Source organism: Peromyscus eremicus, chromosome 7 (genome assembly GCF_949786415.1).
Source record: "Peromyscus eremicus chromosome 7, PerEre_H2_v1, whole genome shotgun sequence".
NCBI classification, from domain to species: domain Eukaryota; kingdom Metazoa; phylum Chordata; class Mammalia; order Rodentia; family Cricetidae; genus Peromyscus; species Peromyscus eremicus.
In genome coordinates, this window is record NC_081422.1 from 53,188,195 (window position 1) to 53,202,706 (window position 14,512).

General features: G+C 42.8%; 1 protein-coding gene across 2 annotated transcripts in view; it reads right to left on the minus strand.

Annotated features, from left to right (window-relative positions):
- The window catches only part of Rec114 (REC114 meiotic recombination protein), a 108,652-nt gene that overhangs the window by 69,740 nt on the left and 24,400 nt on the right, over window positions 1–14,512 (minus strand). The window contains exon 2 of one of the 2 annotated variants that reach the window (XM_059267999.1): window positions 7,205–7,294. The exons of the other annotated variant lie outside the window; for it this stretch is intronic. Within the exon in view, the coding sequence (XP_059123982.1) occupies window positions 7,205–7,294 (90 nt within the window). The remainder of the gene's footprint in view (window positions 1–7,204; window positions 7,295–14,512) is intronic. 2 annotated transcript variants of the gene reach the window in all.

Below are 14,512 nucleotides of genomic sequence, written 5' to 3' on the forward strand. Positions count from 1 at the left end.
GCACATGCTACAACATGGATGGACCTTAAAGACCTAAGTGAAATAAGCCAGTCTCAAAAGGACAAAACTGTACGATTCCATTTATATGAAATAATCTTGAGAAATCCAATTTGCAGACAGAAAGTAAAGGGTACTTACCACAGTGAGGGGATGGGGAGGGGACGTTACTAATTAATGGATTCAGATTTACAATTTTGCAAAATAAAGAGAGTTCTGGAGATGGATGGTGGTGATGGCTGTACAATATGGATGTTTACTGTCGTTGATATGTGTGTATAAAAATAGTTCAGATAGTAAATTTTATGTGTAGTAATCACAATTAGAAAAAAAATTAAGGTTCCAAATATCCAAGGGAGAATCTGTTTGAAAAGCCCAGCTGGGGGTAGAATCCATTTGAGGCCAAGTACAAGGCAGAATGAAAACAGGGCTAAGACCTTCATCTTCTTGCTATAGCAACCCTTTGACATGAATGACAACAGAGCGCTGGGTAGATTACTGTCATGGCAGGAAGCATGGCAGCATGCAGGCAGACATGGTGCTGGAGAGGTAGCTCAGAGTTCTCCTTGGCAGGCAGCATCAGAAGTGACAGTGACACACTTGTCCCACTTGAGCTTCTGAGACCTCAAAGCCCACACCCTAGTGACACACCTCCTCCAACAAAGCCACACCTACTCCCATAAGGCCACACCTCCTAATAGAGCCATTCCCTACGACCTATAGGGGCCATTGTTATTCAAATCACCACAATAAATATCGTGCATTACCATCCATGCCAACAACTAGATTTCATTCTAAGACAAATGTGGCCAAAATTTCCACAGATGCCCTGTCCTTACCTTTCATGAGAAAAACTCTAATATTCTAACACAACTTAATTAGTATGAAGGCAGAGGGTGCATAAACGTAATATCACCATAAAATTGCAACTTAAATATATTATAACCCAAATGTGTTGCTATGTTATGTTCTTATTTTGTGGATATGTAGAAAATACTAAGAATAAATTGACAAAAATTATTCATTAAGGAGTAAAAATTCTTTAAATATGTATTCTTAGCTCTACCACATTTACACATATATGTAATTTTTGAAAGTTAAATGCTTCTATAATAAAGATAGATTCAATAAGAACTGAATACTTTTTATTTGTTATTTTTGTTTATGGAGACAGGGTCTCTCTCTGCAGCTATATATAGCTGTCTTAGAACTCACTACGTAGACCAGACTGGCCTCAAATTCAGAGACCCTTCTGCCTCTGCTTCTCAAGTGGGGGGACTAAAGGTGTCCAGCACCTTTACCCAGCAAGAACTGAAGTGCTAGGATATTAACAGAACTTTTAGAAGGCCATCTCACCAGATGCCAAAAAAGCATTCAACAAAACTCAGCTCATATCAAGGATTAAAAACTCATCAGAGCCAGGTGGCAGTGGCACACGCCTTTAATCCCAGCACTTGGAGGGCAGAGCCAGGCGGATCTCTGTGAGTTCGAGGCCAGCCTGGTCTACACAGTGAGATCCAGGACAGGCACCAAAACTACACAGAGAAACCCTGTCTCGAAAAGCCAAAACAAACAAACAAACAAACAAAACTCATCAGAGAAAGCAATCAGGAAAATGAAAAGACAACCTATACAATGGAAGTAAATGTCTGCAAATCATAAATCTGACAGTAGGTTAATATAAGAAACTCAACATAATAGCAAAAGCTAAAGAATCCGTTTTAAAAAATGGGCAAAAGACCTAGTGTCAGGTTCCCATCATTGGTAAACGCTTGAGGCAATGGGTTGAAGGAGCAAAGGTTTCTCTGGCTCCTCTTTTGCTGGTTCCAGTCTCCGACAGTTGCTCTCCTTGCTTTGGAGACATCACCGTGGAGGCACTCAAGGGACAAACTGCTCATCTGTGCCCAAGAGGCCAGAGAGAGTTAAGAGGATGGGCTGGGGCACTCCCTCAATGACCTCAAGACACCCCACTGAGCTCCTCCACCTGGTAAAGATTCCACAGCTTCCCAACAAAGGTAAAGCCTTTAACACACAGGTGTCTGGAGGAGCCTGAAGCAAATGCTAACAAACATGAATACAGTTTCTCCCAAGAGACTCACAGTCAGTGTATATATATGTGAGGTGTGCAATTGATCAATCACCACAATTGTAGGAATGAGTTACTGTCCCATGCTGCTTCTAAAATATTATTTTAAACAAGATGTGTGTGTGTGTGTGTGTGTGTGTGTGTGTGTGCGCGCGCGCGCGCGCGCATGTGAGTGTAGGCACCCTCAGAGGGGCAGAGGCAGAAGAGTCCCCTGGAGCTAGAGTGATGGGTGGTTGCAAACTGCCCAAAGTAGGTGCTGTGCTGGGAACTGAACTCAGGTCCTCTCTCTGAAAGAGCAGTGTGCACTCTTAATCACTGAGCCATCTCTCCAGCCCCACCCGATATTTAATATGTGGATTATAAAAATAGATTTAAAAATTGTAAGAATACAGAGAAAAAGCAACCCTTAGACATTGTTGGTAGGGTTGAAAACACACGGTCATGACAGAAAACAGTATGAAGTTGTCTCAAACTTTCCAGAATTACCATATGACCCAGCAATCTAGTCTATTTCTGTCTACACAGCCAAAGAAATGAAGTCACTGCTTGGAAGAGACCCCTGCAGTCTCATGTTTTATCATAGTATTGTTTATGACAGCAAAGAGGTGGGAACATCCTAAGTGTCCCTGAGTGGCTCAGCATATGAAGGGACTGTGACATATACACGTGGAATGCTACTCAGCAGAAGGAGTCCTGACATCTTTTTTTTTTTTTTTTTAAGATTTATTTATTTAGTATACAATGTTCTGCCTGCATGTATGTCTGTCTGCAGGCCAGAAGAGGGCACCAGATCTCATTACAGATGGTTGTGAGCCACCATGTGGTTGCTGGGAATTGAACTCAGGACCTCTGGAAGAGCAGTCACTGCTCTTAACCTCTGAGCCATCTCTCCAGCCCCGAGTCCTGGCATCTTTAACAATATGCATGGACCTAGAGTCCATTATACTAAGTAAAATAATCAAAATGCAAAGAAAAACATTTCAGGACTAGAAGGACAAATGTCACATTCCCTCTCTCATGTGGATCACAGCTTTGAAGTTTTACACTTATATGTTTAACCTGGAATATTTACAGCAACCAGGAAACTATAAAAGGCCTGTGGTAAGGTTAGGGGGAAGCATAAAAGGGGACTAGAACTCATGTAAAATAGAGGTGAATTCTGGAGTAGTAAGGTATAAATGGGAGGGGGCACAGGGAGAGGATGGAGAGAGGATTAATTAAAACTAAAGATATATGAAGAAGTCACAGGACTCCTACTGCTCTATAAGCTAATTTTAAAGATACAGCTTTTTTTTTCTTTTTTAGTTTGAACAGAAATACCCTGCATAGGTGGATAATGTCAGTCCCAGAAGACATAGGTGATCAAATGAAAATCCAGAGCCAGGGTGGGATACCTTCCTAGAGGAGTTGTTGGTCAGGATGGTTCCAGAGATCTCTCAAAACACAGGCCATTGCCTTGACCACCTGCCAAAACTAGATGGTAAGCCCCTGTCGCAAAGACAACACCTGGAACTGAGATGGAAGCTTCCTCCCTGCTGACTAGCTTCCATAGTACTCTGTAGGCAAAAGTCATCAGTGATCTTGCCCAGCGGTAAACCATGCCCAACAGGCAAGACCTTGCTTGTGCTCACTGGTGTAAGGGCAGCATGACTCTTATGGGAGCAACCAATCACCTTCTGCTTGCTTAGGACAAAATTCATTCCAGGCACTGAAATCTGCTCAGAAACCTAAGGCTGGAGACATCAGAAGCTGTGGGGAGGGAATTCACTACTGTTGTGTTGACAAATGGCTGTGGTATCAAACTGCCTTCTGTATTAGTCAGGGTTCTCTAGAGAAACAGAACTTAGAGAATGAAAATACGCAGGTGGTGGTGGCACCCACCTTTAGTCCCAGCACTCAGGAGGCAGGTGGGTCTCTGAATTCAAGGACTAAACTACAGCGTGGACTACAAAGTGAGCTCCAGGACAGCCTGGGCTACACAGAGAAACCCTGTCTTCAGAAACAACAACAACAACAAAAATTAGTGTAATCAGAATGCATTATATACACAGATTAAATGCCAAAGAATACATTTAATAAAAAGGACAAATATTATATATATCTTACTTATATGTAAGAATGTTAAAAAGTTTATTTTATATGTAAAAAGTCACCATGCTATAGAAACTGTAGAACCTTAACATGCATAGAACCTGCACAAGATGTGGAAAAGCCAGTTACATGGCCAGCCACACTAGAGGTGAGGCTTCAAGGCCACTAGCTGTCAGTGGTGGAGGGAGCAGCAGCAGCAGAACCCAATACCTAGGTCCAGAAGCCACTGTCCAAAGCTGAGGAATCCTGGCTTCCAGAGCCTACACAAAGCTCTAACACTTGTCCAGGATTAAGGATACCAGTACCAGAGACCTACACAAGAACTCTAACACTAGAGGGCGCCATCTGCTCCTGCTGCTCCTATCTGTAAACTGCTCCTGCTTGCTGCCATCAAACACAGGGTGATACAATGGAAGGGCTTTTTATTTATGCAAGATTTGTATTCCCATCGAACAAAAGTTCCCGGCCAGCTGATTAGTAACTTTACACACACACACACACACACACACACACACACACACACACACACACACACACTGTGTGCACAATCACACAGACGGAATCTCTAGCTATTCTAAGACACTGCTGTGAGAAATTAAAGCAGATATAAATAAATGGAGAGTTAAATTGTGCTCATGGGTTGGAAAACTTAACAGCAGTAAGTAAATTCTTCCCAAATTGATTTACAGATTCAAAGTAGCTCTAAACAAAACCCAGCAGGCTTTCTGGTAGGAAAGCTCATTCCAAAATTCACATGGAAATGCAAATAACAAAATAGTCAAAACAACTTTGAAAAAGAATACTGAGGAAGTAAAAATATGATTGAAATTATGTATTACTGTAACCTGCATCAAATAATTGCAGGGCTAGAGATCCTCTTACATTTCTTAGCAGGGGTTGTTTTGAATTTGGTTAAGCTTGGTTTTGTAACTTCAGTGAAAAAAAAAAATATTCCATATATGATAGAAAGCAACCTGGACTAGATTTTAACAACCCCTGTAAAATGACAGCTGAATAGCATGAAAGCAAGCATGAGGTGGTGCCCTCCATCTGAGGAAATCACACTGCACTGACACCACCATTTAGCAAGATCTATGACTCTGACAGGGAGAACTAGCCAGGCATCTCTCAGAAGCAAGGCTACCAGCTAGAGTGGTCTTCATAGCAGCCACAGAAGCCTAATCTCATGGAATGGATGCCAGCCGTTAGGGTAGCAGGCAGAGCTACACATGCTGTGTGACTTTTAAAGGCACAAAGAAGGCAAAGCTAGCTTTGCAGATCTCCTCACATTTACTGATGACACTGTGCTTCATTCAAGTGGAAAAAATGAACCATTCCAACACACATATGTGGGATCCTGTCATTGTATTATAACAGGACTTAGAAGCAAGTATGCAGAAGTTACGGTCCTTAAATACACTTGGTCTGCTTACTTATTGTGTTTCTCCTCACTGGAGCGGTACTCCAGTGACAGGATTTCGCCTATGCTGTGTGCTGATATTCCCAGCCTCCTCCAACAACAACAAAAAAGTAAACTAACTGCTGAATAAATATTTGTTAAATGACTAAATTATACCCATGTAAACACTTGTTATGTGAATTTATGACATCTGTATAGATACTATGCCCGGGAAATAATGTAATAATCTCACATAACCTTCCCTAAAACAATTTCTTTGATCAGATTAAGAGTTAATGATCTTCTCTTTACTCACACTGTTTGTAAGAACCTGAACTTACCAGCAAAGTGGTCAGGGACTGATGATTCCCTCCCTCTCTTTGTTCTCATCGGTCTCACTGTAGACCAGCCTCAGGCTGCCCTCCAACCCACAGTAATTCTCCTGCCTCTGCCTCCTGAACACAGGAATTACATGCATGTGACACTGCCCCTAGCCTGTTTGCTTTTATTTTATAATTTCTGAAAATGCATACATACTCAGAATAGAAAGGACAAGTGTATTGGGGAATATTATTTTAAGGTGTGTTACTTTTGTTCCATTTGTTTAACTCTGTGAAACTGAGATACTTCCCCTGTCTAAAACACCTGATGGTCTAATAAATAGCTGAACAGCCAATAGTGAAGCAGGAGAAAGATAGGTGGGGCTGGTAGACAGAAAGAATTAATAGAAGGAGCAAGAGAACAAGGAGAGGAGGACATCAGGGGTCAGCCACCCAGCTAACCAACCAGCAACAGAGTAAGAAAGAAAGGTATACAAAAATGAGAAAGATAAAAGCCCAGAGGCAAAGATAAATGGGATAATTTAAAGTTAAGAAAAGCTGACAACTGAACACCCCCCCTCCCCCCCCAAAAAAAAGAAAGAGAAGCTGACAAGAAACAAGCCAAGCTAAGGCTGAGCATTTAAAATTAAGAATAAGCCTCTGTGTGTGATTTATTTGGGAGGAAGGTGGCAGGCCCCCAGGAGAGCAAAAACAAATAACAACATGAATACTTCTTTAGAAAGCCAGTATCCTATAAATTAATCATACCATGCTTTGTTTTCTTTTTGTTGTTTGACTCTGTTCTTTTCTCTACCTGGAAAAGCCTCCACAGTCTTCTCTCCAAGCTAGCCTATCTTCATTCAGTCTTTCCAATTAAGAATCCTTTATCGACAGGCAGTGGTGGCACACACCTTTAATTCCAGCACTTGGGAGGCAGAGACAGGTGGATCTCTGCGAGTCTGAAGCCAGCCTGGTCTACATAGGGAGTTCCAGGACAGCTAGGGCTGTTAAACAGAGCAACCCTGTCTCGAAAAAACAAAACAAAACAAAACAAAAAAGAATCCTTTATCACACTGGTTAATGACAATCCTTTGATCTACTTTGGTCACTAGATCCAAAACTCCTTCAAGGCAGGGAATAATCAGTATGTTTCTGGATTTCCCACTATTAAAACATGCTAGAAAACCCTTAATTGGCTGAACTTAATGGATTTTAGTAAGACTGAAGAAGCTTGAAGGCACAAAACAATGACATAAAGCTACAAACATGAAGAAATAAAGTGCAGATTGAACTATGAGCACCTTAACCTACCAGTAGTGTCTGCCCTTGGGAAATGAAGAAGTGACCTGATACAACGATGGTGAGAACAAGAGACCCAGACTCTTCACTCGGCTCAAAGACCTTGAAGAAGAGAGAAAAACGTGAGAGGTATTTCTATGATACACATAAAACCAGTTCTGCAAACAGACGGCTTTCTCACATTGGTGCTCCTCTCTGAACCTTCTTTTTCATTTACTCTGTGGCTTTCTCTTATAGTTTCAGGCTTCCTTCATATGTGTTCGTGTGTGTGTGTGTGTGTGTGTGTGTGTGTGTGTGTGTGTGTGTGTAAGATATGCTTTTAAAAAATAAAGTTAAAAAAAAAACCAGTATTTCCAAATACAAAGAAGAACAGATTAATAAAGAAAGACGGGTCCTGAGCCATACCTTTTCAGTTTTATTTTAGTAAATCATCTCTTCTAAGAGTCTAAATTTCCCTCCTACAAAATGAAGATGATTCTTTCCAGAATCTGCAAGACCTCAGAGCGGCACGTCCTCAGCCAAGCAATCCACTTTCAGCACACTGCAAAGCAGCTGCCTTCCTCTCCTGACCTCCCATGTGTCAGTGCCATTTACAGCAGGGGCCGCAGGTACAGCTACCACAGCTTCTGGGTGTGGGCTGGTGATCCTTGGGGCCGCAGGTACAGCTACCACAGCTTCTGGGTGTGGGCTGGTGATCCTTGGGGCCGCAGGTACAGCTACCACAGCTTCTGGGTGTGAGGTGGTGATCCTTGGGGCTGCAGGTACAGCTACCACAGCTTCTGGGTGTGAGCTGGTGATCCTTGGGGCCTCAGCAGTTCTGCCTACCTTAACCTTTCAGGGGTAGTCCCACTGCAGAGTGTGATCTGAAATCACCACCTTATGTTGGTGAATCCCAGTCTTCCTTTCCCCATCTTGAGCCTAAATAAAAGGCCTTGGATTTATACCCATTGTAGATTATTTTGTTAGATTTACTTGGTATACTTTTCCAGACTTCTGAGTTATGGAGAGAAAACTGAGGCACTTAAACCAAAGTGTCAGGGAAGACATGATCAAACACACCGAAGAGAGAGAATCAATCGGGTCTTAAGGGACTGAATGATTAAAAAACAAAAAAACAAATAACACTGTAAACAACTTTGTATAGCAAACTTTACTGCTTCAAGATTAAATAATTAACATACAAATAACTCTAGCTAGGAATATTTCTTTCTATAAGGTCTTGCAATTTCTACTTTACAGTTTCTTATGTAGGTTTCAGAATTTCAGTTATATAATTAAATTCACAATTTCCTGAATTCTAATTCATTGTAAATCCCACACTTCAAAAGCAAACATTTCAGATGTCAAGAGGGATATTGTAAACCCTGTCCAGTTCCCCTGGAGCTCGAGTTACAGGCAACTGTATGCTACCTAATGTGGACGCTGGGGTGTGGACTTGGGTCCTCTGGAAGAGTAGTAAGTGCTCTTAACTACTAAGCCATCTCCTGAGCCCCAATTTACATAGTTTTTATGTTTGGCTTCATCAATGTTGCTGTATGTGCACACAGGGACATGGCAGTGAGTAGACATATACACACATTTTCATTACTGTAGAATATCACTCTACAACTATGCCATCATTTTTTTTGCATTTCTATTAGTGATTTTTCCCCCAAGCATAGTTTTTGTGCAAAGTACACTGTTATGAACAATCTTGTTAGTCTCTTGTTAGATAGGAATGTTCATTTTAAAGATGCCATTTCCTTCTAAACTACTTTTTCAAGTGATGACTATGGTCTGCTGGAAGAGTCTGTTTAGATTTCTCTCTGCTCCCAACTTTTTGCCTACAATTGCTCAGGCAACATCTCTATACAAAAGTGTCACAGATCCCTCAAATTTACCTTCTCACTACATTACATGATGCACTCTGACTCCCAGTTTTCCTGCCTCATAAAACATTATCCTTCCAGTTCTTCAGGGGAAAACCACAGAATCACCCACCGCTCCTTTTGCGAATATCCAAATCCAATCCATCAGTAAATCCTCCATGTCAAAACACCCAGAAGCAGACGATTCTTCTCAGGTCTGGCTGGCTGTCCTCATCACTGCCAGCTCCACTACTCTAACAGCCTCCTGACTGGCTTCATTTCTGCTCTCGCTTCCTTCTCCAATACAGTCTATTTCCATCCAGGGAAGTAGCCACAGCGATCCTGTAAATACTCAATTTTTGAATTTCTAGCTCAAAGGCCTTCAGTGACTCCCCCATTCCAAACCCTCACTGCCTCTCTGCTTCTCTCTGCTCTCTGCCCCGACCTGTTGTGCATGTTTAGAATTACAGCCCTCCATGTTTTCAGGGTTGTGCTAGCTGGGGATCTCTCCTGGACTCCTGCACGCTCTCTTCTCCGCTTCAGTGCTCCCCCCACTCCATCCCCCTTCCCAGCTTTATCTCCATAGCTCTTACTGCATTTTTAAAAACTATTCTATTGTTACTTATTGTTAGATGTCTACCTGGAGCAAGTTTTATCCTCCAGGAAGACTGAGATGCATCACTGCTAAGTATCTTATATATCCTAATGTCTAGGATTTGCCTGAAACTTAGCACACTGAAAAAATGAGTTTGAAATTCCCAAAGAAAGTACTATATTAAAATGCACCATTTTCAAAGGAAACAGAAATGTTTTCAGAAAGAATTCATCATTAGAACTGCACTACGGGGAAAAATGTTAACGGCCGTCCTTCAGGCAGGACAATGAGATCAGATGAAAACGGGAATACTGGAAATATTAATCACCTGGGGGATTACATCGGAATTCCTTATTCACAAGTCATTAAAAGCTAATAACTGACATTACAAAGAATACTAATTCCAAATGAAGGAAGACTAAGGAGAAAAAAGAAGACTATGGGATGGCTCAGTAGGTAAAGACACTTGCAGCCAAGATGGAAGACACCTGAGTTCAATGCCCAGAACCCACATGGCGAAGAGAACTGACTCCTACAAGGTGTTTGATACCACACACACAATGTGGTACAACCTCCCGAGTGCCTCCACCCCATCATGCACATCAATAAATGTAGTAAAAATAAAATTTAAATGTAAGCCAGAAGTAGTGGTGCGTGTCTTTAATCCCAGCTCTTGGGAGGCAGAGACACACATATCTCCGGGAGTCTGAAACCAGCCTCGACTACTCACTTAGTTGAGGTCAACCAAGGGCTATACAGTGAGAACCTGTCTCCAAAAATATTTTAAAAAAAAATAAGGAATGGATGGGCCAAATAAATAAATAAATACATAACAAATAGCAAATGACAAACTTAACTCTATCAATAACCACAATAAATGTAAATGATTCAAACATTCCAATTAGAGGCAGAAGCTGTTAGATTATATTAAAAATACTTTTTATACGATATATGTTGATCACGTTTTCCTCTTCTTCAATTCCACCCAAATCCCTCCCATCTCCCTACCTAATCAACTTTGTTCTTCTTGTTCTCTTTCAAAAAACAAAATACACACACACACACACACACACACACAAAATCAAACAAGCAAAAGATCATGTCTTATTCAGAGTTACTATTGCTGTGATGAGCATCATAACCAAAAGCAACTTGAGGAAGAGAGGGTTTGTCTGGCTTACACTTCCAAATCATTGTTCATCATCAAGGAAGTTAGGGCATGAACCTGGAAGCGGGAGATGATGAAGAAGCCATGGAGGGGTCCTGCTTACCGGCTTGCTCTCATGGCTTTCTCAGCTTTTCTTTTTTAAAATTCTCTCATACATCACATCCTGACCACAGTTTCTCCTCCCTCCAATCCTCCTAGTGCTCCTCCCCCTTCCCTCCCCCCCAGATCCACTCCTCCCAGTGCTCCTCCCCACCTCCCCTCCCCCCAGATCCACTCCTCCCAGTGCTCCTCCCCACCTCCCCTCCCCCCAGATCCACTCCTCCCAGTGCTCCTCCCCACCTCCCCTCCCCCCAGATCCACTCCTCCCAGTGCTCCTCCCCACCTCCCCTCTCTCCCAGATCCACTCCTCCCAATGCTCCTCCCCACCTCCCCTCTCTCCCAGATCCACTCCTCCCAGTGCTCCTCCCCACCTCCCCTCTCTCCCAGATCCACTCCTCCCAGTGCTCCTCCCCACCTCCCCTCTCTCCCAGATCCACTCCTCCCAGTGCTCCTCCCCACCTCCCCTCTCTCCCAGATCCTATCTCCTAAAAAAAAAAAAAAAAAAAACAGGTCTCCAAGGGATCAACCGAACATGGCCTAACAGATTACAATAAAACTAGGCACATATCAAGGCTGGGAGAAGCAACCTAGTAGGAAAAAAAGGGTCCAAGCACAGGCAAAAGAGTCAGACTCCCTGTTCTCACTGTTAGGAGTCCCACAAGAACACGAAGCTACATAACCACAACGTATTATGTAGAGGACCTAGCTCAAACCCGTAGAGGATCTGTTATGGTCGTCAGTCTCTGTGAGCCCCTATGAGCCCTACTTAATTGATTCTGTGGGCCATGTTCTCATGGTGTCCTTGATCCCTCTGGCTCCTACAATCTTTTCTCCCCCTCTTCTGTGGGGGTTCCCCTGGCTCTACCTAGTGTTTGGCTGTGGATTTCTGCTTTCTTATAGAACCTAGGACCACCAGCTCAGGGATGGCACCACCCACAATGGTCTGGGCCTTCCCCTCTCAATCACTAATTAAGAAAATACCCTACAGGCTTGCGTACAGCCCCATCTAATGGAGGCAGTTTTCATTTTTTTTTTCTATTATCAGCTTGATACAGTACAAATTCTTATCCTAATAGTGAAATGTTTCTCTGAGGCTTGCCCAGTGATTGAGTAAAACCAAAACTTATTATAAGCCACAGTCTTCCTAGGGTCCCCCCTGCTATGTAGCCTCCCTAGTTCTGTGGGTTGCAGTCTGATTGTTCTTTGCTTTATATCTAGTATCCACTTATGAGTGAGTACACCATGTTTGTCCTTCTGGGTTTGGGTTACCTCACTCAGGATATTTTCTAGTTCCATCCATTTGTCTGCAAATTTCATGCTGTCATTGTTTTTCTCTGCTGACTAGTACTCCATTGTGTATATGTGCCACATTTTCTTAATCACTCTTCAGTTGACGGGCATCTAGGTTGTATAATAAAGCAACCTCTGGAGGCATCACCATTCCTGACCTCAAGCTCTACTATAGAGCTACAGTAATAAAAACAGCTTGGTACTGGTATAAAAACCGACACACAGACCAATGGAATCGAATTGAAGACCCTGACATTAATCCACGCACATATGAACACCTGATTTTTGACAAAGAAGCCAAAACTATACAATGGAAAAAAAAGTATCCTCAACAACTGGTGCTGGCATAACTGGATGTCAATATGTAAAAGATTACAAATAGATCCATATCTGTCACCATGCACAAAACTCAAGTCCAAATGAAGGCAGTTTCTTAATTGAGGTTTTCTCCTCTGAGATGACTTTAGCTTGTGTCAAGTTGACATAAACCATCCAGAACAATTGACCCCTTGTCAACCTGACACACAAACACATGACTGATAAACCACCTTTCCTTTCTTGTTCATTTCCAAGATCACACATTACTATCAACATCACAATATAAAACGTTTTACAAACTTAACTCCCACAGTCTTGACAAATAAAACACTTTAAAATTCAGTCTCTTTAAAAATCCAAAGTCTCTTTTAAAACCCCAAATTTCTTAAACAATTTAGTCTCTCAAGCTGGGTGGTGGTGGCACACGCCTTTAATCCCAGCATTCGAGAGGCAGGCGGATCTCTGTGAGTTCGAGGCCAGCCTGGGCTACAGAGTGAGTTCCAGAAAAGGCTCCAAAGCTACACAGAGAAACTGTCTCAAACCGTGCCCCCTCAAAAATCTCTCAACTGTGAGCTCCTGTAAACAAAACAAAACAAACAAAAAATTAAATACTTCCTTACTTCAAGAGAGAAGTACCAGGACACAGCCACAATCAGATCAAAGCAAAACCAAACTCCAAAGTGTAAATCACTCAAAGTCCAGTGTCTGGAAGTCACAATCTTCAGGACTCCCCCCAAGAGGCCTGGGTCACTCCTCCGGCTCTGCCCTCTGCAGCACACACAGCTCGTCTTCTGGGCCTCAGTCGGCTCCACTCTACCATCGCTGCTGTTCTTGGTGGCTGTCCCATAGTTCTGACATCTCCAAAATGCTGGGGTCTCTGCTGCAACTGGGTAGCACTTTCGCCAATAGCCTCTCCTGGACTCTCTTCACGGTGCCAAGCCTCAGTTCTTCTCCACGGCCCCGAAATCCTAGGGCTTCAACTGCTACTGAGGCTGCACTGTCTCCAATGGCCTCTCCTGGCCTCTCACAGCGCCAAGCCTCAGCTGCTTTTCATGCCCTCTTCATGCCTTCAAAACCAGTTCCACCTGGGTAACTCTTACGTCTACCAAGTTTGGCTGGCCAGTGTGAGGTACAACTTTGTGTGCCTCTGAAGAGACACTCCCAGATTTCACCTCAATGCTTGCCTTTTTTAAATCTCCACTAATTTCTCAGCTCCAGCTGACTAGCATCAAATTGTCCCAGTAAAGCAAAGGTTTTACTTCAGTGGTTCTGATCTCTTGTTAAACACAGCTGATTCTTCAGCCCCAGGTGAACAAAACCACAGATTCTCAACCAAATTAGGAAACAGCCCTGACTGAGTCTTTAAATTACTCTCAATGGCCCTCTAGCACAGCAGTTCTCAATCTGGGTCATGACTCCTCTGGGGCCAAACGGCCCTTTCACAGGGGTCACCTAAGACCACTGGAAAACACAGATACTACAATTATGATTCATAACAGTAGCAAAATTACAGTTGAGGAGGAGAAATGAAAATAATTTTATGGTTGGGGCCACCATAGCATGAGGAATTGTACTAAAGGGTCTCAGCGTTAGAAAAGTTGAGAGCCACTGCTCTAGAACTCCACAAGCCCGGCCTCTATCATTTGCATTGCTTTCAATGTTCTTATCTTCCAAGTTCCCACAGAAAAGCTCATCAAACATTGACCACTCCATGGTTTTTCTAGCCCAAAGCTCCAAAGTCCTTCCACAATCCTCCCCAAAATAACATGGTCAGGTCTGTCATGATCCTGGTACCAACTGGTCTTAGTTGGGGCTACTATTGATGTGATGAAATACCATGACCAAAAGCAACTTGGAGAGGAAAGGGTTAATTTCACTTACACTTCTATATCACTGTTCATTATCAAGATAGGAACTCAAGCAGGGCAGGAACCTGGAGGCAGGAGCTGATGCAAAGACCATGAAGAGATGCAGCTTACTGGCTTGCTCCTCGTGGCTTTCTC